This window comes from Delphinus delphis, chromosome 4 (genome assembly GCF_949987515.2).
Source record: "Delphinus delphis chromosome 4, mDelDel1.2, whole genome shotgun sequence".
In the NCBI taxonomy this organism is placed as follows: Eukaryota; Metazoa; Chordata; class Mammalia; order Artiodactyla; family Delphinidae; genus Delphinus; species Delphinus delphis.
The window spans coordinates 70,689,959-70,713,628 of NC_082686.1; the positions used below are offsets into that span (position 1 = coordinate 70,689,959).

At 35.7% G+C, this 23,670-nt stretch overlaps 1 protein-coding gene across 5 annotated transcripts in view; it reads right to left on the reverse strand.

The window, feature by feature from the left end:
- The window catches only part of ZNF148 (zinc finger protein 148), a 126,403-nt gene that overhangs the window by 32,150 nt on the left and 70,583 nt on the right, over positions 1-23,670 (reverse strand). For all 5 annotated transcript variants that reach the window (XM_060010818.1, XM_060010814.1, XM_060010817.1 and 2 more), the window contains 3 exons: positions 18,448-18,573; positions 8,274-8,397; positions 6,990-7,073 (listed from right to left, as the gene is read on the reverse strand). In XM_060010818.1, coding sequence (XP_059866801.1) covers positions 6,990-7,073; positions 8,274-8,397; positions 18,448-18,573 — 334 coding nt within the window. The remainder of the gene's footprint in view (positions 1-6,989; positions 7,074-8,273; positions 8,398-18,447; positions 18,574-23,670) is intronic.

Sequence of the window (23,670 nt, forward strand, 5' to 3'; positions counted from 1 at the left end):
GAAACAAAGAAAACAATAGCAAAGATCAACAAAACTAAAAGCTGGTTCTTTGAGATGATAAACAAAATTGATAAACCATTAGCCAGACTCATCAAGAAAAAGAGGGAGAGGACTCATATCAATAAAATTAGAAATGAAAAAGGAGCAGTTACAACAGACACCACAGAAATACAAAGCATCCTAGGAGACTACTACAAGCAACTCTATGCCAATAAAATGGACAACCTGGAAGAAATGGACAAATTCTGAGAAAGGTATAACCTTCCAAGACTGAACCAGGAAGAAATAGAAAATATGAACAGACCAATCACAAGTAATGAAATTGAAACCGTGATTAAAAAGCTTCCAACAAACAAAAGTCCAGGACCAGATGGCTTCACATGTGAATTCTATCAAACATTTAGAGAAGAGCTAACACCCATCCTTCTCAAACTCTTCCAAAATATTGCAGAGGAAGGAACACTCCCAAACTCATTCTATGAGGCCACCATCACCCTGATACAGACAAAGATACTACAAAGAAAGAAAATTACAGACCAATATCACTGATGAATATAGATGCAAAAATCCTCAACAAAATACTAGCAAACAGAATCCAACAACACATTAAAAGGATCATACACCATGATCAAGTGGGATTTATCCCAGGCATGCAAAGATTCTTCAATATATGCAAATCAATCAATGTGATACATCACATTTACAAACTGAAGAATAAAAACCATATGATCATCTCAACAGATACAGAAAAAGCTTTTCACAAAATTCAACACCCATTTTGATAAAAATTCTCCAGAAAGTGGGCATGGGGGGAACCTACCTCAACATAATAAAGGCCATATATGACAAACCCACAGCAAACATCATTCTCAGTGGTGAAAAACTGAAAGCATTTCCTCTAAGATCAGGAACAAGACAAGGATGTCCACTCTCACCACTCTTATTCAACAAAGTTTTGGAAGTCCTAGCCATGGCAATCAGAGAAGAAAAAGAAATAAAAGGAATACAAATTGGAAAAGAAGAAGAAAAACTGTCACTGTTTGCAGATGAAATGATAGCATACATAGAGAATCCTAAAGATGCCAACAGAAAACTACTAGAGCTAATCAATGAATTTGGTAAAGTTGCAGGATACAAAATTAATGCACAGAAATCTCCTGCATTCCTATACACTAATGATGAAAAATCTGAAAGAGAAATTAAGGAAACACTCCCATTTACCACTGCAACAAGAAGAATAAAATACCTAGGAATATACCTACCTAGGGAGACAAAAGACCTGTTTGCAGAAAACTATAAGACACTGATAAAAGAACAGTCAACAAAACAAAGAACAATTAAAGGTGATATCAACAGATGGAGAGATATACCATGTTCTTGGATTGGAAGAATCAATATTGTGAAAATGACTATACTACCCAAAGCAATCTACAGGTTCAATGCAATCCCTATCAAATTACCAATGGCATTTTTTACAGAACAAGAACAAGAAGGCTTAAAATTTGTATGGAGACACAAAAGACCCCGAATAGGCAAAGCAATCTTGAGAGAAAAAAACGGAGCTAGAGGAATCAGACTCCCTGACTTCAGACTATACTACAAAGCTTCAGTAATCAAGACAATATGGCTTCCACTCCTTTTAGATGTTACTAAACCCACAAGGAAGGCTAAGCCGTAACTGGCTTACTGGTAGAGCAAGAAAAACTCAAAAAGGCAAACGATATCGTTCTGCTTCTAGTCCCATTCTTCATAGTTAGTGATTTCACATTGTGTGGTCTGGAGTCGCAGAGACTTGAGCTGGAATCTTGGCTCCACCATATACTAGATTATATAAATTTCGGTAAGTTTCTTAACTTCTGTGTGCATCCTACTTCTTCTTCATCTAAAAAATGGGGATAGTAATAGCGCCTCCCTTTCAAGGTTAATGAGGACTAAATGAGACATTTAACAAAACATTTAGCACAATATCCGGTCTTAGTAAATTCTCAATAAACATTAACTACCCAATATAACCTGTTGAAATCCAAGATAGCCCATGGCTTAGCATAATTATTTTTCCAAACTAATATTACAAAATTGTGACCAGCACTGTAAAAATTAATTTACTGCTAGAATTTACTGCTAGAACTGAAAAGAAAACAGCAGAGCGCAATAAGTCAAGTATTGTTCTGAAAATCTTTTTTCAGACTCAGACACACATTCTTTCTCTCTCTCCCCACCCCCCTCAACTGAGCCTCCCACAGTTTTTCTCTGTTGCCTTCACTATGTAGTCTTCAAAAGACTGCACATCTGGCTCTTCTTCAGGGCACAAGAGCATTTTGTATAAAACTCTACAACACTTACTACACTTGGCTTGTTTATATGTGTATCTCTCCCATTAGAATGTAAATTCCAACATCACTAATTATTAGAGAAATGCAAATCAAAACTACAATGAGGTACCACCTCACACCAGTCAGAATGGTCGCCATCAAAAATCAACAAACAATAAATGCTGGCGAGGGTGTGGAGAAAAGGGAACCCTCCTATACTGTTGGTGGGAATGTAAATTGGTGTAGCCACTACGGAGAACAGTATGGAGGTTCCTTAAAAAGCTGAAAATATCAGGGTGATGGTGGCCTCGTACGATGAGTTTGGGAGTGTTGCTCCCTCACATATACCATGTTCTTGGATTGGAAGAATCAACATAGTTAAAATGACTCTACTACCCAAAGCAATCTACAGATTCAATGCAATCCCCTATCAAACTACCACTGGCATTTTTCACAGAACTAGAACAAAAAAAATCTTAAAATTTGTATGGAGATACAAAAGACCCCGAATAGCCAAAGCAGTCTTGAGGGAAAAAAACAGAGCTGGAGGAATCAGACTCCCTGACTTCAGACTATACTACAAAGCTACAGTAATCAACACAGTATGGTACTGCCACAAAAACAGAAATATAGATCAATGGAACAAGATAGAAAGCCCAGAGATAAACCCACGCACATATGGTCACCTTATCTTTGATAAAGAAGGCAAGAATATACAGTGGAGAAAAGACAGCCTCTTCAATAAGTGGTGCTTGGAAAACTGGACAGATACATGTAAAAGTATGAAATTAGAACACTCCCTAACACCATACACAAAAATAAACTTAAGGGCTTCCCTGGTGGCGCAGTGGTTGAGAGTCTGCCTGCCGATGCAGGAGACACGGGTTCGTGCCCCGGTCTGGGAAGATCCCACATGCCGCAGAGCAGCTGGGCCCGTGAGTCGTGGCTGTTGAGCCTGTGCGTCTGGAGCCTGTGCTCCGCAACGGGAGAGGCCACAGCAGTGAGAGGCCCACGTACCACAAAAAAACAAAACAAACAACAAAAAAACTCAAAATGGATTAAAGACCTAAATGTAAGGCCAGACACTATCAAACTCTTGGAGGAAAACATAGGCGGAACACCCTATGACATAAATCACAGCAAGATCCTTTTTGACCCACCTCCTACAGAAATGGAAATAAAAAAATAAACAAATGGGACCTAATGAAACTTAAAAGCTTTGGCATAGCAAAGGAAACCATAAACAAGACCAAAAGACAACCCTCAGAATGGGAGAAAATATTTGCAAATGAAGCAACTGACAAAGGATTAATCCCCAAAATTTATAAGCAGCTCATGCAGCTCAATATCAAAAAAACAAACAACACAATCCAAAAATGGGCAGAAGACCTAAATAGGCATTTATCCAAAGAAGATATACAGACTGCAAAAAAACACATGAAAGAATGCTCAACATCATTAATCATTAGAGAAATGCAAATCAAAACTACAATGAGATTTCATCTCACACCGGTCAGAATGGCCATCATCAAAAAATCTACAAACAATGGATGCTGGAGAGGGTGTGGAGAAAAGGGAACCCTCTAGCACTGTTGGTGGGAATGTGAATTGATACAGCCACTATGGAGAACAGTATGGAGGTTCCTTATAAAACTAAAAATAGAACTACCATACGACCCAGCAATCCCACTACTGGGCATATACCCTGAAAAATCCATAATTCAAAAAGAGTCATGTACCAAAATGTTCATTGCAGCTCTATTTACAATAGCCAGGACATGGAAGCAACCTAAGTGTCCATCAACAGATGAATGGATAAAGAAGATGTGGCACATATATACAATGGAATATTACTCAGCCATAGAAAGAAACGAAATGGAGTTATTTGTAGTGAGGTGGATGGACCTAGAGTCTGTCATACAGAGTGAAGTAAGTCAAAGAGAAAAACAAATACCATATGCTAACACATATATATGGAATTTAAGGGGAAAAAAAAAAAGGACATGAAGAACGTAGGGGCAAGATGGGAATAAAGACACAGACCTACTAGAGAATGGACTTGAGGATATGGGTAGGGGGAAGGGTAAGCTGTGACAAAGCGAGAGAGTGGCATGGACATATATACACTACCAAACGTAAAATAGATACCTATTGGGAAGCAGCCGCATAGCACAGGGAGATCAGCTCGGTGCTTTGTGACCACCTAGAGGGGTGGGATAGGGAGGGTGGGAGGAAGACGCAAGAGGGAGGGGATATGGGGATATATGTATATGTATAGCTGGTTCACTTTGTTATAAAGCAGAAACTAACACACCATTGTAAAGCAATTATACTCCAATAAAAATACTAAAAAAAAAGAAAATAGAACTACCATAAGACCCAGCAATTCCACTACTAGGTGTATACCCAGAGAAAAATCATAGTTCGAAAAGATACATTCACCCCAATGTTCACTGCAGCACTATTTACAATAGCCAGGACATGGAAGCAACCTATATGTCCATCAACAGAAGAATGGATAAAGATGTGGTACATACACACAATGGAATATTACTCAGCCACAAAAAAGAACAAAATAATGCCATTTGCAGCAACATGGATGGACCTAGAGACTGTCATACTAAGTGAAGTAAGTCAGACACAGGAAGACAAATATCATGATATTGCTTATATGTGCAATCTAAAAAAAGGGGTACAAATGAACTTATTTACAAAACAGAAGTAGAGTCACAGATGTAGAAAACAAACGGTTACCAGGGGATTTGGTGGGGGCGGGGTGGATAAATTGGGAGACTGGGATTGACATAAACACACTACTATATATAAAATAGATAACTAATAAACACCTACTGTATAGCACAGGGAACTCTACTCAGTACTCTGTAATGGCCTATATGGGAAAAGAATCTAAAAAAAGAGTGGATATATGTATATGTATAACTGATTCACTTTGTTGTACACCTGAAACTAACAAAACATCGTACATCAACTATACTCCAATAAAAATTTGTTTTAAAAAGGTGAACTCCAAGGAAACTGCCTTTTATTACCTATTTCTGGTACATGAAAAATACTGCCAGCTCAGTAAAATTTGTTGAATGAGTGATTAAATCATCAAAATCTAATAGGTATTAAAAAATACAAAACATTTAACTGTTTTCATTTATCATTATCTGATTGGCTTTTATTATTGTATAAACTTTAAATTTACCTATAAGTCACAAAAAAATCAATAAAGTTGGGACCTCCCTGGTGGTCCAGTAGTAAAGAATCCACCTTCCAATGCAGAGGACGCGGGTTTAATCCCTGATCAGGGAACTAAGATCCCACGTGCCACGGGGGCAACTAAGCACTCATGCCACAACTAGAAAGAAGCCCCTGTGCCAAAACAAAGAGCTCACATGCCTCAACGAAGATCCCGCATGCCACAGCTAAGACCCAACACAGCCAAAAAAAAAAATAGAATATTAAAAAAAAATAACAGGACTTAAAAAAAAAAAATCAATACCGTTGTTCTTCCTCCCAAGTGCCTTGTATACTCCCATCTAGAAATGGTGAAAAATGTTTACTTAAGAAACTGAAATGGGTGGTGTGCATAATGATCTTTGAAAAGTAGAACATCAAAGCATACAGATGTGCTACACAGCTGAAGTTTTATTTAGGAGACTAGCCATGTTCATGTTTGTTAGGGGCCAATAAAGTTAAGGAAAGTTTATTAGGCAGAAAAGCTTGCTTCCTCTATATGACAAACTGTCCAAAGATCCCCTTTCACAGGTACTGTAGGTACCATGAGAACACATCTAAATAACAACACTGGGCAGGTACTTGCTTGACTACTTAATATAGAGATATATGAAGAACCTTAATATTTTCAATATTCATATATTATCACCATCATTTTCAATTCTATTTAAATGTAAGAACCAAAGTTATACAAATTTACCAACTCTTTTATTCCATCACAAAAAGGCAAAATACTGGAAATAAATTCTAAAGAAACACTTTTCATCATGCTTAGAGATGTCAAAAGTTGATAGTTTACTAAATCAAGGTTACATATAAAACTTGGTTTTACGTTCGTCAAAAAAAAAAAAAAAAAAGAATAAATGCAACTAAATGTTTGCTCTAAAATGAGGCTCAACTTTTAAAGGTATGGGTTCCTTTATAGTGATCTTCCAAAATATTTGTTTCTAAATCTTTAACAACTTGACTTAAAAATTGGAAGTTTACAATTTATAAGATTATAACTCTCTTGATATAGTAAGCTATATACATGAAACTGTAAGGGGGAAAAAAGTGGTATCGCTATTTTAGGACTCAGGCACTTTGCTTCATCCCCCTGGCTAATTACTGCAAATGATATTTTTACCTACTCTAAACTTGTTAAACATCTAAGGAAACAGCTATTTCACAAAAATTTCTTTCCATTTGTCACTTTAAACATATTTTAAGCTATTATGAAACTCTATTTCAAAGTAATTTATTAGGCTCAGATATTAAGTCAAGTCCTACAGTTAATACTGATTTACTGAAGGAAGAAAAAAGACAAGCTGTGATAAATACTCTTAAGAAACAAAACTGACAAAAGTTGCAACAAGTTGTTGCTCCTTATTAAAAATTCTTCCCTATATTTGAAATGGTAATTTTAATGACCCTAGTAAGGGAGGCAACACTCACCAGTATGAATCTTCTCATGTCTCTGTAGCAGGTACTTCTGTATGAAACGCATGTCACATTGACTACATTGAAATGGTTTTTCACCTTAAAATAATTTCACATCCACAAATTAGTTACTGGATAAAACACAGTTTATAGTTACTATTTTTGAAGAAAGAGAAATCTTAGAAGCCCAAATTCTGGAAATTCCAAATTATCCACACAAAGTTTTTATACTATTCATTAACAGAATTTTATTTCCTCTCAATTTCCTCCCCAAGATTTAAAAATTCACATTCTCACAACCTCACAAAAATGAGATTAAATCTTTCAAGGGAAAAAGAAGTAAATAAATAAAGCAATTTAAAATAGAATTTAAAAATCACAAGGCTAGAAAGGACTCTACAGGTTACCAAGTGTGTCTTAAACATCTCTTCTTTTTATCTGGAGGAAGATCCACCCACCTTGTTCTCCCTGGCTAACCACCACTTTATGCCCTTTCACTTATTTTCTCCAGAACCTTCAGAACTTTCTAAACATCCCCTTAAAAAAAAACTAATCCTGTCTCTTCAAACGTTCCCTCTCTGTTGGAGCCTTTCCTTTCAGTAGTCTACCCTATGTCTCAAATTCTTCACCACCCACTTGTCCTTTAATCCTTATACTCTGCTTTCTGAAAAGCTTACTCATGATCTCCCTGCTATTTATTCTAATGGTTTGTTCTCAGCTCTCAGGTCTCTCTCTATCCTCTCAGAAGGCTGTGTGCTATGGTTGATCCTACCCTCCTTGGAATTCTCTTTGGGCTTCTGGAACACTGTATTTTATCAGTTCATCAAATCTACCTTATTACTCTGTCTCCCTACCCACCCCCCCTTAACTCAACGTACATGTCTAGTAATCTTTCCCCAAAGATCTGTGATCAGGTCTTTAGTTCTGATCTCCACAACTTCATGTTATTTTTTTATATTTGATTCCCAAATTCATATTTCAAACTCCATCTGGACATCTTACATAGAAAAATAAATGCTGACAGGCTTTTAATAGTTCATTCTTTGACTGTTTCTCTAGCTAAAAAGAACACATTAAGCCAGATAAATATTCAATTAAGACTAATTTTGCACATCTATACTAATTGTTTTCTCATTTAAAGTTTTTCCTGCTTTCCTTCTTACATCCTGGCCTATGAAGTCTCTGATTTGAAATGCCAGGTTACCTAAAGCCTTAGAAATGAATGACATTTACAAGAAGATGAAAATAGCAAAGATAATAATTTTAATGGCCATAAGCCCACTTTAATTCAAGAAATACCTGTATGAATGAAGACATGTCTCTGTAAGTGATAGTTCGTTCTAAAGGCAGCATTGCAGTGCTCACAAACGTGAGATTTAGGGGTTTTCAAACCAAGTGATCCATCCTCATTTATTGTAAGGATCTGGTTTTAAAAAAAAAAAAGGCGAAACAAAAGAAAGAAATTTTTAAAACGTAATACTAATTTATAAAACAGATAATGCCTTTTAATGCAAACAATGGTCACCAGAAACTATGAAATATTTTTTCCTAAATAATCTTGAGAGGGCTATTAGAATAATGTTACCATTAATTTTAAGAAAGTACAATGTGACTCAGTATGGGTAAAAATCACTAATAAAACCTTGGAAGCTGGTTAGGTAAGATCTCAGCACTCTGCTCCCTCCTCTCCAAACCTGATGTCTAGTAGAGTCCCCTAAGTGTTCTCTGCTAGGGTGAGTATAGCTTTATTTTCAATTTCAAAATATCACATATGCAGGACAAAAGTCTTATGTTTTAGACATGGCGTAAATATCAATCAAATAGCACTGGTTAAATAAATCATGGAAAATGAATACAATTTAATATCATGTGGCTGTAAAATAAAACGAGAAAGCTCTCTATATACTTACATAGAAAGAGCTCGAGGATTTATTCTTAAGTAAGAAAAAAAGCAAGGTCCAGAATCTAGTATATAATTTTGCTAATTTTGTATACAAGATAGTACATATAGCAATATATATTTGTTTGCATATGCATAAAAACTATTTGAGAAGGATATACATAAAATGTATATAACCTTGGTTGTCATGGCTGGGGAACTTGGCATATAGGAGATATGGCAGGAGGGAGGTTTTACACTGTACATACTTAAAACATTTTTCTGAACCATACAAACGCTTACTTATTACGTTCTCCTTTTTCTTTCTTCTTAAAGAAGAAAAAAAGAAAACTAACTTTTTAAGTCATCCTAGAACTGAATTTTGAGTCTGGTTCAGTTTAGGACCTCTAAGGTTATTCTAGGACTACTAAACTATTGTTAAGCATATTCCTTAATAAATGAGAGTGGGTATGGGGAAGGAAGACAGGTGACAAAAGACATCAACCTTGTCTGCCTGTGCTTCCTGTGGTCGAGAATATCTTGGGCCAGGTCTGGACAGTTCCAGAGAGAAGCTCACCTTTGGGCTTCATGTATTCCAGTTTATCAACCATTTGTCCAACATGCAACATTTAAACTGCCTCTTCTCACCAGACACATGGCAGAGTGAAAATAACAAATAATCCCTTTTTTCATTATTGAGGAGAGAAGAAAGATGACAAAATATGATGTGAAGATAAGAAGCAGAGAAATCTAGGAGGTAAGATCAGGAGGAATATGGCAAGTGAGAGGGAAACAGTATTGGAGGTGGGGGCATACAGAGTGGGAGCCAAGAAACTGTGTACCACACAGGGTAGAGAAATCTAGCAAACATCTTACAAAATACAAAGTCCTGTGGAAACTGATTAGGGCCTGTAAATACACAGCTATGACCCCCTTCCCAAAACCTAGAAAGAGGGAGTAAGTAAGGAAAAAGGGCTTTAATTTTTTTAAAACAATTTTTTACTTTAAATTCAGGAAGACAATTCGGCCTATACTGTATGTAAATCAACGGTATTTATTATGCAAATTATACAGGGCATGTGGGTTCTGGGCAAACTGCCAATGTGGTCAACAATGCTTCAAAGTCTATGTACCAAAGTCACAGAGGGAAACATTTGGCAGGAGAATGCAAGTGGGTGTCACAGCTTCCTGAAGAGTCAGTGAGAACAGAAAGTTTCATCTCTGGTCAGTCAGTCTAAAATTTTTTCAACCCCTCCAAGTCACAAAATAATATTCAAGTTAACAATGTGTAAAACAAACGAACAAAAAACCCACAAAATCTTTTAAAACATGATTCAAAATATTTCCAACATAAAATAAGTAACAAAAAGATGTTAAACATTTTATACGAAACAGAATAAAAACAAGATAGCACCAGGTATTTTTTCGCATATGTTGATAACAAATAAGAAGATCCAAGTGCCAAAAACATGGCAACTCAATAGCTTTCTGTGGCATAGCAACTGCAAGGAAAGGCTTTGTAAGGAACAAATCCGGCCCAAGTTACTTAATGTGAAACGGATGTAATCCTTGACTATACAAAGCCCTTTTATGAAGAGTTAAGGAGTTCTAGGTCATTGTTTTCTGGCACTGGGGGTAATACTGCCTTTCACTGTGGACTCAAGCCTTAATTCAAGGTGGATTTTATGGATGAAACAGCAAACACTGACTTGTGAATAAGCAGACTGAAAAATCTAGCATATTTGTAAGTTCAATGACACAAAAATCAAATTGTTGAACATTTTGTATTTAATTTTATATTAATTTTTTTCTTTTCTTAGGCCAGGGTAACACACATCTTTGTATCAATATAAAAGAAAATTATCTTGCCTCAGAAGAACACCAGTGGCTCTTCCAATTTATAATGTTTTAAATATAACCGACAGATCTTGTCTGTTTTACTCACCACTATAACCCCAGTACCCAAACGGTATCATAGTGAAACTCTATAAATGTCTGTTGATATGGCTGCCTACTACCCATACCGAACATCCTCACAGCTTACCACTCTATTCTTTGTAAAACTTGCTGCAAATTCACTAAGTAGTAACATAGTGAAATGGCTATGTAAAGAACAAAGTTCCTTGGTGGAACAGAAATGGCTCATTAATACAGGTAAAATTATCTTCCTTGGTATAGACTTGGTTTCTTTTCCTGTTCACATCCTTTCCAGATCTTTTAGTAAAATGTGATCTACCAGGTAAGTGGATTTGCCTGAGATTAGCAGGCTTACTTGCTACGAGTACCATAAAATGTTTTTGCTTTTCTTTTTCCCTTCAACATATGAGCACCATTACAACGGAAGAATTTGAAATTTCCAAGTTTAAACCCTAAGGTGCCTGCTATAATATCTCCACATGATTTGTCTTGACTCCTGTCACTGCTGCTTTTGGAGAAATATGGTACGTTATAAAGATCAAGCAACCGGGCTTCATCAAGAGTAAAGAAATTAGTAATAGTCTAAACAATACTCAGCATACTTGATTTTTTTCCTTAACTGTTTCATAAGTTTAAAACAGAATTTTTCAGTAGAATATTTCAATACCAAATGGAACTCCTCAATTAATCTTCTTTCTTAACCTCACGGTCCATTAGCAGATATATTTTTTGTTCTGAGCCAAATCTGTTCCCAGCTAGCTATCTATATACATAGCAATGCCTATGTTAAATAATATACCAATTTTCATCCAACGAAGCACTAACCTCTGCCTATTCAATTTAGAGATTTTTGACTCCTCAAGGGTCACTGCCACCAAATAACTGAAACTTGACACCCGTCAGTGAGAAAGTTTTATTCTCTTAAAAGGCAGATGTGATTTTCCCCACTCTATGTATACTATGTACTACTGAAATTGTTAAAGCATATTTTAAACTAATGATTATAAGTTTTATCATACATTCTTAAATCAATTTCTAAACCACCAAAACCCCAAAAACAATTTGGAGGAGACAGTTTAAAATTCTCACCTATTATGAGCTGTTTTACTGCAACTGAGGGTGGGGAGTGAGATCTAAAGTTCACTTTACTCTCCAAATCCAACTAGAAATGGAAGAAGAGTGCAAGCCCAAAGACATACAACAAAATAACAAAGTAGCCCAAAGCAATAACCACCTAAACATCCTGACCATCCTACTTATCGTTAATATCCCACCTCACGTTGTCACTTTCTTTCATTCTCCATGATTTTTACTGTCTCTCAGCATTTGATTTTACTTATTAACAAATTTCATTTCTAAATGGCAAGCTTTTGCCAGTGCTAGAACATGAAATTCACTATATCATAAGCATGGTATATATAACATGATATCAATAACTGATGTTCAGGAGAATGACCCTGAGCCTTAGAAAAGGTTATTTCTCTCATATTTCCTAAATATCAGGCAAAGAAGCATGTGAATTTTTTAAAAGGAAGGTTTACATCCAAATATTTTTTAAAATTAGGGTTTGATTCTGTGGAAAAATTATTTACCCAGAATACAAAATTCCCTGGAGAAATTAGATAAATAAAATACTTTTTTTTTTAACTAATTTTCTTCTTCGTTTTTCTCTTAAGTACTATTCCTTATTTCCATCCCCATTCTTACAATCAGTTATTTACCGTAAGGCTACTCCTTCCACAATCAAGCTAACATGTAGGAGAAAGCTTGACAAATAGCTAGTATATCTATTTCTCTCCTTCTTTCAATTAAATTTTCCTCATTTTAAATCACTCAATTTAGAATCTTTTTGATACTAAAATCACTAATCTTTTCTGGGAACCAGTGGTGTATAATAAATTGCTGGGAATGGATTCTCTATATAATTCATAATCTATTTGATTTGTGGGACAGGCTCTTCCTTCCTGAGGTCAGCACAACTCTGAAAAATCAATTTCTACTCAGACCACCTATAGTGTTATAACAAAAAACCCAGTTCCTTTCTTCAGTACCTGATAAGAGATCCTGGCACATAACAGGCACTCAAATTATTTGCTGAGAGAATGAAAAAGGAGATACATTTCAGAATAAGGTAATCAAAAAGCACTCTGCTCTACCTCATTCTATTACTAAAGAGTTTGAAAAGACCTATAAAGCATATATAATACTGGATTAAGATAATATTGTTATATTTTACTGAAAAGGATTCTTAGAGTTCATCAATGTTAACTCAACAATCCTCATAAAACCCTTCTGTGGTGGAAAACGTCATCACCCAATTCACATAAGTCAATAGCAAAGTCGGGTGGTAATACCTCATTTATCCAGAAACTTTTACTATTAAGACTTGAGATTCTCAAGCCCCAACGCAGCCAAAAAAAAAAGTGGTGCTGGGAAAACTGGACAGCTACATGTAAAAGAAGGAAATTAGAACACTCCCTAACACCATACACAAAAATAAACTCAAAATGGATTAGAGACCTAAATGTAAGGCCAGACACTATAAAACGCTTAGAGGAAAACATAGGAAGAACACTCTTTGACATAAATCACAGCAAGATCTTTTTTTGATCCACCTCCTAGAGAAATGGAAATAAAAACAAAAATAAACAAATGAAACTTAAAAGCTTTTGCACAGCAAAGGAAACTACAAACAAGACAAAAAGACACTCCTCAGAATGGGAGAAAATATTTGCAAATGAATCAACGGACAAAGGATTAATTTCCAAAATATATAAACAGCTCATGCAGCTCAATATTAAAAAAACAAACAACCCAATCCAAAAATGGGCAGAAGACCTAAATAGGCATTTCTCCAAAGAAGACATACAGATGGCCAAGCAGCACATGAAAAGCTGCTCAACATCACTAATAATTAGAGAAATGCAAATCAAAACTACAATGAGGTATCACATCACACCAGTTAGAATGGGCATCATCAGAAAATCTACAAACAACAAACACTGGAGAGGGTGTGGAGAAAAGGGAACCCTCCTGCACTGTTAGTGGGAATGTAAATTGATACAGTCACTATGGAGGACAGTATGGAGGTTCCTTAAAAAACTAAAAATAGAACTACCATATGACCCAGCAATCCCACTACTGGGCATATACCCAGAGAAAACCATAATTAAAAAGACACATGCATCCCAATGTTCACTGCAGCACTATTTACAATAGCCAGGTCATGGAAGCAACCTAAATGCCCATCGACACACAAATGGATAAAGAAGATGTGGTACATATATACAATGGAATATTACTCAGCCATAAAAAGGAACGAAATTGGGTCATTTGTAGAGACGTGGATGGATTGAGACTGTCATACAGAGTGAAGTTAGTCAGAAAGAGAAAAACAAATATTGTATATTAATGCATATATGTGGAACCTAGAAAAATGGTACAGATGAACTGGTTTGCTGGGCAGAAATAGAGACACAGAAGTACAGAACAAACGTATGGACACCAGGGGGGAAAGCGGCGGGGGTGGGGGAGACGAATTGGGCGATTGGGATTGACATGTATACACTGATGTGTATAAAACATGACTAATAAGGACCTGCTGTATAAAAAAATAAATAAAATAAAATTCCAAAAAAAAAAACAGTACTCAGAGTTGTGAGGGTTAAATGAGTTAATGATATCAAGTGTTTAGAACAGTGCCTGGAACATACTAGTGTGTGTAAGAGCACTATAAAAATAGTTGTTATTATTATAAAGTTTGGAAAACAAGAAAAGCTGAGAGCAACCTTTTTAGTATGCAAAGAGTGTTAAAAGAGAATGAACCAGAATAGTAGGAAAGCAATTTCATTTCTTACAGTAGTGTTAAATATGGTGGAAGGGTAGACCATTTTATGTGAGGTTTTGCAAAGAACAATAATAAGAGGGTGAAAATTGACCTCACCAAGTACTGCAGGGACATGACATTAAAGTCAGGACAATAAATTCAACAAAAAAAGACTAGGTGATCTTTAAAAAAAAAAAAAAAATGTAAACCATAATCACCCTGGACTCTTAGTATAAATGGAAATCCCCTAAATTAGAATCTCCGAGGATGGGGCCTGCGTATTTATAACTGGAATAGACCTATGGGTGATCTAACGCAGAGCCACGAGAACCACCAACATGAATGCACTGAGACTGAATTAAGTCTACTAAAACTTTTCATACATTTCTAATAACTTTAGTTCTCTGTAGTCCTAATCCACAACAAAACAAAAAAAGAGTCAAAGGGGCAATGGAAGGTGATGTTAAGTGGCCACATGGGTACAGCAATGTAAAAATGAATAGTATATCATTAAGGAATGAGACAGTGAAGCAATTATAAGCAGTCAAAAAACTCTTAAAGTCTAGCAGTCAGGAGTTTTCAGGATGAGGGGAAAAAAGCCCTAACATCTCAGTCTTCCCAGAGAGCTTCACTATGATACGTATGATTTTTTCTTTAATGTTTACAACATCAACCTCAAAGCATTAAAAGCTGAATTATGTTCAAATGTACTATGTTTTAAAAGAAAACAACATATTAAAGATTTCCAACTAAGTGGTTAAAATAAAATTAAACATTTAAAAGGGACAAGTTTTTATTATATAGAAAATTTGCTTTCATAAAACAACTTATTCCATGACAGTATCAAATAACTTGATCAAGATAACATTCCCTAGCTTGATTACCCTCTTCTTCAGACATGCTGCCAAACGTATTTTGGCAATTTTCAAGTGTCAAATCTACCTTAAGATGACTAAGCTTTGCCATATGATAAAGGCTCAGGAAGCAACTACTGCTTAAAATTCATGGCAGCTAAAAATGACATAACATTACAGTATTTCTCACCACAAAGCTTAGTTGGAAGGGACCAGGTCTACATGGATGTGTAAGCTCTAATATTTTTACTAAAAGTCCATAAGATAACTTCAGTGATACTTCCTGTATGGATCCCCAATCTAACATGACACAATGGTAACATATACTCAAAATATTAGTAATGGCAAAATCCAAGATTTGGGAAAAGTGTTTGCAGAGAGTGGAGTCCTCTAAGCATAATACATTACAATTAATTGAGAAACTTAAAGCTGTTTTTAAGGAATTTAAAACAAGCAACACATTGATTTATAAACATGAGATAAGGTTTTCTTTCTCTTCATACAGAAAGGGGAGAGTTACTTTAATGAAAAATCAGAAGTGTGAATGTTTAAACACATGTTCAAAGTTCTGAGACTCCAGACACAAAACCACTCATCTGGACACTGCAAGACCAGTGTTAAAAACAGACCACAACCATTCTCTGTCCTATTACATGTAACAGGTCAGGACAATCTAAAAATAATTGTTTTTGTTATTCTCACATCCATGTCTGCCATATATTATTTCCAGTCATTTCAGCCTCCTAAGAACTGCTCTAAAAAGACTGCCCAAAACATTTTCTTATATACAGTATACTCAGAATAGGCCAAATCTTTCATCTAGCAACTACATAGATATATATACAAATATTTAAATAATGTCCTTAGAAATATTTTGATAATACATTATAAATGACTTTATCTCAAATTAGACAAGCAAAAATGGCTTAAACTGTAAAAATCTGATCTGTACTACCTAGAACATATAAAGATTCCAAATAACATCCTACTAGAAGATAATAATCTGAGTTTTAGTCAGAATTTCAGAATTATACTCAAGCATAGTATCAGAAAAACATGGCAATGAAACATCAAGGAAAATGTACAACTTACATATATTATTTTTAAAGACCTGAAATAGATTCCCCATAGATCAGCAATGAACCCAAAGTAACATAATCACTATCTCAATTTTAGAAATTAATTTTTTCCTCAAAGAACTTGATGTATTCATTAATGTAAAATTTTAAAAGTCTCATATATCACTGAGAAAAATATTAACCTCAAGAAAAGAAAGGGAAGAAAGGAAGGGGGGCATAAAGGGATAGCACAAAACATGAAATATAAAATGTCAATAATTATGAAAAAAAACACAAGTTTTAGTATGACCAATATCCAAAGAAATTAAAATTTAAACTATAATGAGACACCCATCTTAAGCTACAAAAAAAACAAAGTTTCATACTCAAGGCTGGTGAGAGTATGGACAAACACACCTTAGGTCCACTGCAGGTAGCAATGTAACTGATACAACATTTCTGGAAGGAGTAACATTATCAAGAAACTTTACTTATTTTGCTTGCTTCCTTGCTTATGTACTCATTTATTTTTAAAGAAACCTTTTTAAAAGTTCACGCCCTTTGATTTCGTAGTACACGAAGATCCATACACAAATATTTCAAGAGCAGCATGATTTAAAATGAAGGCAAAGAGAAAACAACTTTCCAACAACAGAGCAATCACTGAATATAATGTGATATATCAAAAAATAATACATTCATTATGCAGGTAATAAAATCGTTATAAAAAATCTTTAATAACTTTAAAAATAGCTTACATACTCTTTAAGTTACAAATCAGGAAATTCAGACAATCTACACAAATTTGAAAATAGAAAGGGAATATTGCAGAAAATTAAGGTATTCACCTCTAGGAAATGTAACTATGGGTTATTTTAGTCTCTATATTTTTCAAACAGTAGCCACGCTTATATATCCCAAAAGCAGTGGTATGTTGGTAAATGTTTAACAACAGTTTAAGGAGTCAGTGGGCTGCGTTGCTGATTTCCATGGTGTAAATATTCTCACCATGCCTAATTTCAAGCTACCAATGGTTTTAGCACCAGCTTGCAAAATTCCTGAAAACTCAGCAATCAGCTCTGGCAAGCCAGTACAAACTGGGTTCAGCACACCATTTGAGTCCAAAAGTATACAAATAATGATGATGATTATGATTTAAATCACAAATACAAAAACAAGTAGCCCTCAAAATAAAAAGGTCATGTTATAAAATCTTTTTTAAAAAGTCTTCTTCACTACACGAGGGAAGAAAACAAAAGATGAAAAATAACTATAAAGATACAAATTATACTATACAGAGTTCAAAGACTTCCCCAGAATACCAAAATGCTACATATAGTCAACTACTACTGTACTGAAAAGGAAAAAAGGCAGGCAATTCCTAATAGTATTTACGGGTCAGTTGTTTATTTATTAATCCATTCATTCACCCACAGTATTTATTGAGAGTCCCTTAGGCCTACTATTCCAGGCTCTTAGGATATAGCTGTGAATAAAATTAGTCCCTGCCCTGGTGGAGCTTACATTCTATTCTAGCACAGTTATCACACAACCTTTTCCTAATGAGGAATCAATACTGAATTTTCCTGAAACCATATATTAACATAAGTAAAACTAATATGAATGAGAAGCAAGGGCACTGCATACCATCTGTTAGTTTTTAAAGAAAAGAGAGACACGGGGTAAGAAAAGTTTGTTTTCAAAAAAAAAAAAAAACACGGTGAAAGGGAAGTGGAAAAATTTAAAGCAGTGGCCCACCACCTCTATTCAGGCAAGCATCCCTTCCTTTCTCCTGGTGAAGCTGATGCAACATTCCAACTTTACTAAGCCATATGAGACTTTTATGTTGCCTATGGTCCAGCCAGATTCCTGCCAATAAGATTAAGCAATTGTATGGGAGTAGTATGTTAGGAACCACCACCTTAAAATATTCTCTTACTTTTGCAGGAGAACGTTGTTTCCGTTTCTTCTTTTTCTGTAAGTCTACTGGCTCTCTGATTTGTTTTTTGTCTCTCATCAGTTGCTCAGATACATCAGTAAAAGTAATTTCCTGCTTTACACTTATCTGTTAAAAAAAAAAAGCCAATTTTAGAAATAAACAAAAAGTCTATTGTGACAAAAAGCCATTGCATGCTTAATCCTTTGCTAAACCTACCTACAGGTGCTCCCAAAATGATTATTTGTGTGTGCAAGAGTGTGTTGAAGAATTCATTAATATGTAATTGATATATAAGAATCAACAGTATATAAATTGAGGGAATAAACTAGGATTTTACAAAAATTTATCTGGAAAGAAAAAGATTAAAATGTCCTGGGAAAAGATAATTAAGACCTAGCAGAATAAAGCAGAAGTGAGCACACAATTTCACTCCCACATTTAAGGAAACTGATGTTAAAGTTAAAGGCACAAAAAAGGTTAAATTCCAAAATCAATAAAATACTGGGGGATAAAAGGGGTATTCAGACTTCATGATGGGTTTCTCTCAATTTACAAAACATCACAAAAACAACACAAAATTCTAAAAGGTAATCTCATCAAAAAAGGAATGATAAACTAACAATGAAATCTAATTATCTTTAAGTTCAATGTTTTTGGCAATATCTTAGCCAGTATTTTCCTGGCCTCTACAACCATCATCAAATGTGTGTTTATAGAACTGCATATGGTTTTAGGCCCCTGCTATGTACAAGACACAATTCTAGCTACATGATAAGAAGAAATGTTAAGATGTCAACAATGTTATCTCATCTTTAGATCTCAGTTCTCACAGATGTGAAGAGCTGCGTGTCCTAAAAAATAATATGGGGACTTCCCTGGTGGCACAGTGGTTAAGAATCCATCTCCCAATGCAGGGGACGTGGGTTCAATCCCTGGGCAGGGAACTAGATCCCACATGCATGCCGAAACTAAGAGTTCGCGTGCCACAACTAAGGAGCACACATGTCGCAACTAAGGAGCCCGCGAGCAGCAACTAAGACCTGGCACAACCAAAAATAAAAAAAAATTTTTAATTTAAAAAATATATGGAGGTTCTATGATCATTAACAGTAGCATCAATTCTCATCAGAATTGATGGCGCACAGTCATCCTGCTGTGCTACATTTTCAACCTATCCCTGAAATGAAAACACAAGTATCTTAAAACTAAGAAACTTTCAACCAACAAGCTCTGAAATACATTAAAAATCCTTGACTCTTCGACCATGTGAGGACACAACGAGAAGTCTGCAACCTGGAAGGGGACCCTCACCCGACCATACTTGCACCCTGATCACGGACTTCCAGCCTCCAGAACAGTGAGAAACAAATTTCTGTTGTTTATAAGCTTTTAAAAAAATCTTGATAATAGTCCAGGAAATACAATGTGCTAATGGCTACATTTTCAAAAAATACACTTAAAAAGGGGGTGCAAAAGGTTATAAACATCTTACAGACTCATAGTGTAAAGCTGGAAGACAGAGCTGTGCAGAGGGGTTCATGAGGGAAATGCAACATAAGCAAGGAATTTCAAACTAACCAAATAAAGTACTGGAAGTTTTCAAAAATTCCTGAAATGTGGGGGGCGTGAGAATTGCAAATCAAGGAGAACCTAGGCATAAAAACATGACTGTAAATGATTATTTAGCTAATAATTCTTTCTATCAGGTTAGAGAATCGTACTAATGACCATTCTTATGGCTTCTTTTGGTGTAATTATTTGAAACATAAAATAGAATGGTAAGGTCACCTCCAACAAGGCTTTGGAACACAGACATGTTACCATCTTTGAAGTGATGTCTACTGAAATACAACTATTGAAACTGGGTATGAGACAAGGAGAAATGACAACAGACTAAGCAGTTGCTGAAGTACTCTGGTCTTATGTTGCAGCAAAAAGTAGTTCCAACATTTCTGTCAACTTATAAATTACAAAGAAACCATGAAAATATAGCATGCAGCAGTAAGAAAGAGCCGGGGACTTCCTTGGTGGCACAGTGGTTGAGAACCCGCCTGCCAATGCAGGGGACACGGGTTCGAGCCCTGGTCCGGGAAGATCCCACATGCCACGGAGCAACTAAGCCTGTGCGCCACAACTACTAAGCCTGCGCTCAGAGCCAGCGAGCCACAGCTACTGAGCCCACGTGCCACAACTACTGAAGCCCGTGCGCCTAGAGCCCGTGCTCCGCAACAAGAGAAGCCACCACAATGAGAAGCCCATGTGCTGCAACAAAGAGTAGCCCTTGCTCGCCACAACTAGAGAGAGCCTGCACACAGCAACGAAGACCCAATGCAGCCATAAATTAACTAATTAATTAATTTAAAAAAAATAAGAGACCAACTTTTTTTCAGCAAAAGTGTCGAGTAGAGTATAAGACAGATTCACAAATAAGTTCTTCAATAAGAAGCTAATCACAAACAAAGGAAGAACCTTTATGTGCACACAGTGAAAAACATCAATTCATATATCTGAACCTTTTATCTATTTTCATATATATGGAAAGTGATCATATTGGTACTAGCATTGACAAATGTAAGGTACACTTTCAACAATATGAAAGCACAGACCAAAACTTAGAAGTATCAGTGAATCAAAGCATTGTGAATACCAACAGGCACATAGCAAATTACATGTTTAGAACAGTCCAACAGGCTTATCACTCATAAATGGAATAAAGTAATCCTTACATATAACACAACCACACACTAAAGTATACGGTCCAGCCTAAGGTGCTTAGAAAGGATGTTGGTAAATCCATAAACATAAAGACATGGGTATGAAAATGACAAGGCAACTAGAAAGAATGAGGTGCAAAAAGTCTGGGAAAATGAATCTTCTTTGGCCCAAGAAAGACTACAATAATCTATAAAAACATGTAAACTTCTTAAGCATGACAAAAGAGACAACAATTCATCTATAAGTTCCCTACTACTTCCTTGAGAACTATCTTTAAAAGAAAATCAAGTACAGTGTTACTTTTCACCTAAAATAAAACAAAGTATAGTTAATCAAAGCAGGCATTTGCAGATGTGTGATAGTTGAAAAGACAGGTTTGCTGGATTTTTGAAACATTCATTGGAACATCAAGAAAATCAATAGGCTAGGAAGTATGTCAGATTAAAAAACAAAGGCAAGAAAAACCTCTGGTTTCTTCCCCATAGCTTAATCTTTACCATTTCACCTAGTGCCATGTACAACCTCCTGCCTACATTTGAGAGCCTGAATTTCAATGCTTTTCTCACTACCAAACCAGAAATACCATCAATACTGTCAATCACCCTACTCATACTTCTTTCATAAGATTTCACTAAACCCAGACGCTTCTCCACCTGAAGCTGTTAAGACCCCTGCTCATCCACTGATCAAAGCTCCCTCTGGATCTCCACTTTGAGACTGGGTAAGCCATCAGGCATGACTCCCATGTCATATTTACCTTGTATATTCATCTAACTTCTTCCCCAACATCCTATCAAGAGGCAGAGCCCATGCTTCCTCACCCCTTTCCACTGCCCAAGCTGGTTCATTCTTGCTAGTTCTAATATATATCTCCTAATTATACTGAGGTATTCCTCATTTTTGATCACTCTCTCTTTATTCTCCCAACTTTAAACATAAAGAGGCCTCTCTATATTGAAAAAATCTTTCCCTTGATTCTAATCACTAGTAAATCACGCCCAGAATCCAGAATGACTCCTCCTTTTTCAGAACTTATTTCATGTCTTTTATATTTTACTATTTCATGTACCTGTATCTTACCTTGGTATCTGAAAATAAGATAGTCTTCTTTTGTATTTCTCATAACAGCTTTCACTCACTTATTCATTCAACAGCTATTAAGTACCTGCTACATACTAAATTCAGTCAGTCTAAAGTAATACAATGGAAGCTTTAAATTTACTGAGATTCTAATATGTACAGAGAAAAATACTAGATACTGAGAACACATTCTATGACAAGGTCTCCTTTCCAAAGGTCTTAAAATGGAGATGGGAAGTTTTGATGCCTTAAAAAAAAAAAAAACAAGTAACACTAATAAATGAATAAAATGGCACAGATTTGGCTCAATCTAAATGAATGATACAGGGAATAAGGGCAGGAACCAAATGGAGAAATTCATGAGATCTGAAATAACTGCAACTATATCTATCCCCCTTTAATTTTTTTCTTCCAAACATGCTACTCTTCCCAACAACTTTCTTCCACACTCAATAATGTTATTAAGCGATGTAACAAATTTAAACATACCTAAAATAATGTTGCCAGACATAGTATGTGAAGAACATTTCATGTCGTTTGCAAATTTTGATCTACCCCTAACTCCCAAATAAGGTGACCCCTTATAATCACTTTGGACTCTTCTTTCACTTCATTCTCAATATCCTACGTCCATATGCATTTCATTCAAAGTAGCCTTATCAACCTTGATACTTTAGGGCATTATCATCTACCAATGTATTCTTTCACAAATAAATTAATATAAAACTGTTTTCTTGCCATTTCCCCAGTGAGGAAATCTACAATAGCTCCTTGTTGCCCATAATATCAATTATACTCTCCCCAGCTCAGCTTTCAAGATTCTACACGATCTACTTTACAGAAAAGACCTAGGTCACTTGGCAGAAGTATCTGTTCTTACCATCTCCCCATTTCTGGAGCCATATGTTCCTTTCAATTTTCAATTTCTCTTTTAGGTATTCTCATTCATCTTCCCACCCCTGTTTAAGAAAAAAGAAAGCATCTTGTGCTTTCCTCTATATTCTGTGCTACTGACTCCATTACCACCCATCTCTAAGGCTCTGCAGCTTCACTGCCTCTCTAAAGTAATCTCCCTTACTTCACCAACTACTTCTCTGCCTAAAAGCACGCTTAAATTTACCCTATAAATTCTTGTGGACCAAAATATTTCCAGCAACTTCCTTCCTCTCGTGGCCAAACTTTTCAAAAGAATAATCTGTAGTAATAAGCATATAGGCAAAATAACTGCCACCAAACTTAGAGAAATGGTTATTCTGAGAGTAAAAACAGTATGTTGTCATATAAGAAGAACGTGTAACTATCGCTAGAAGGAAACGGTTCCAAAATACTGCCTAGGAAGCAAATTGAATCAAAGTGACCACAAGTACTACAAGTGTTTGAATGTAAAAAGAAAGATATAAAACAATTAACTGTACTGCAAATATACTG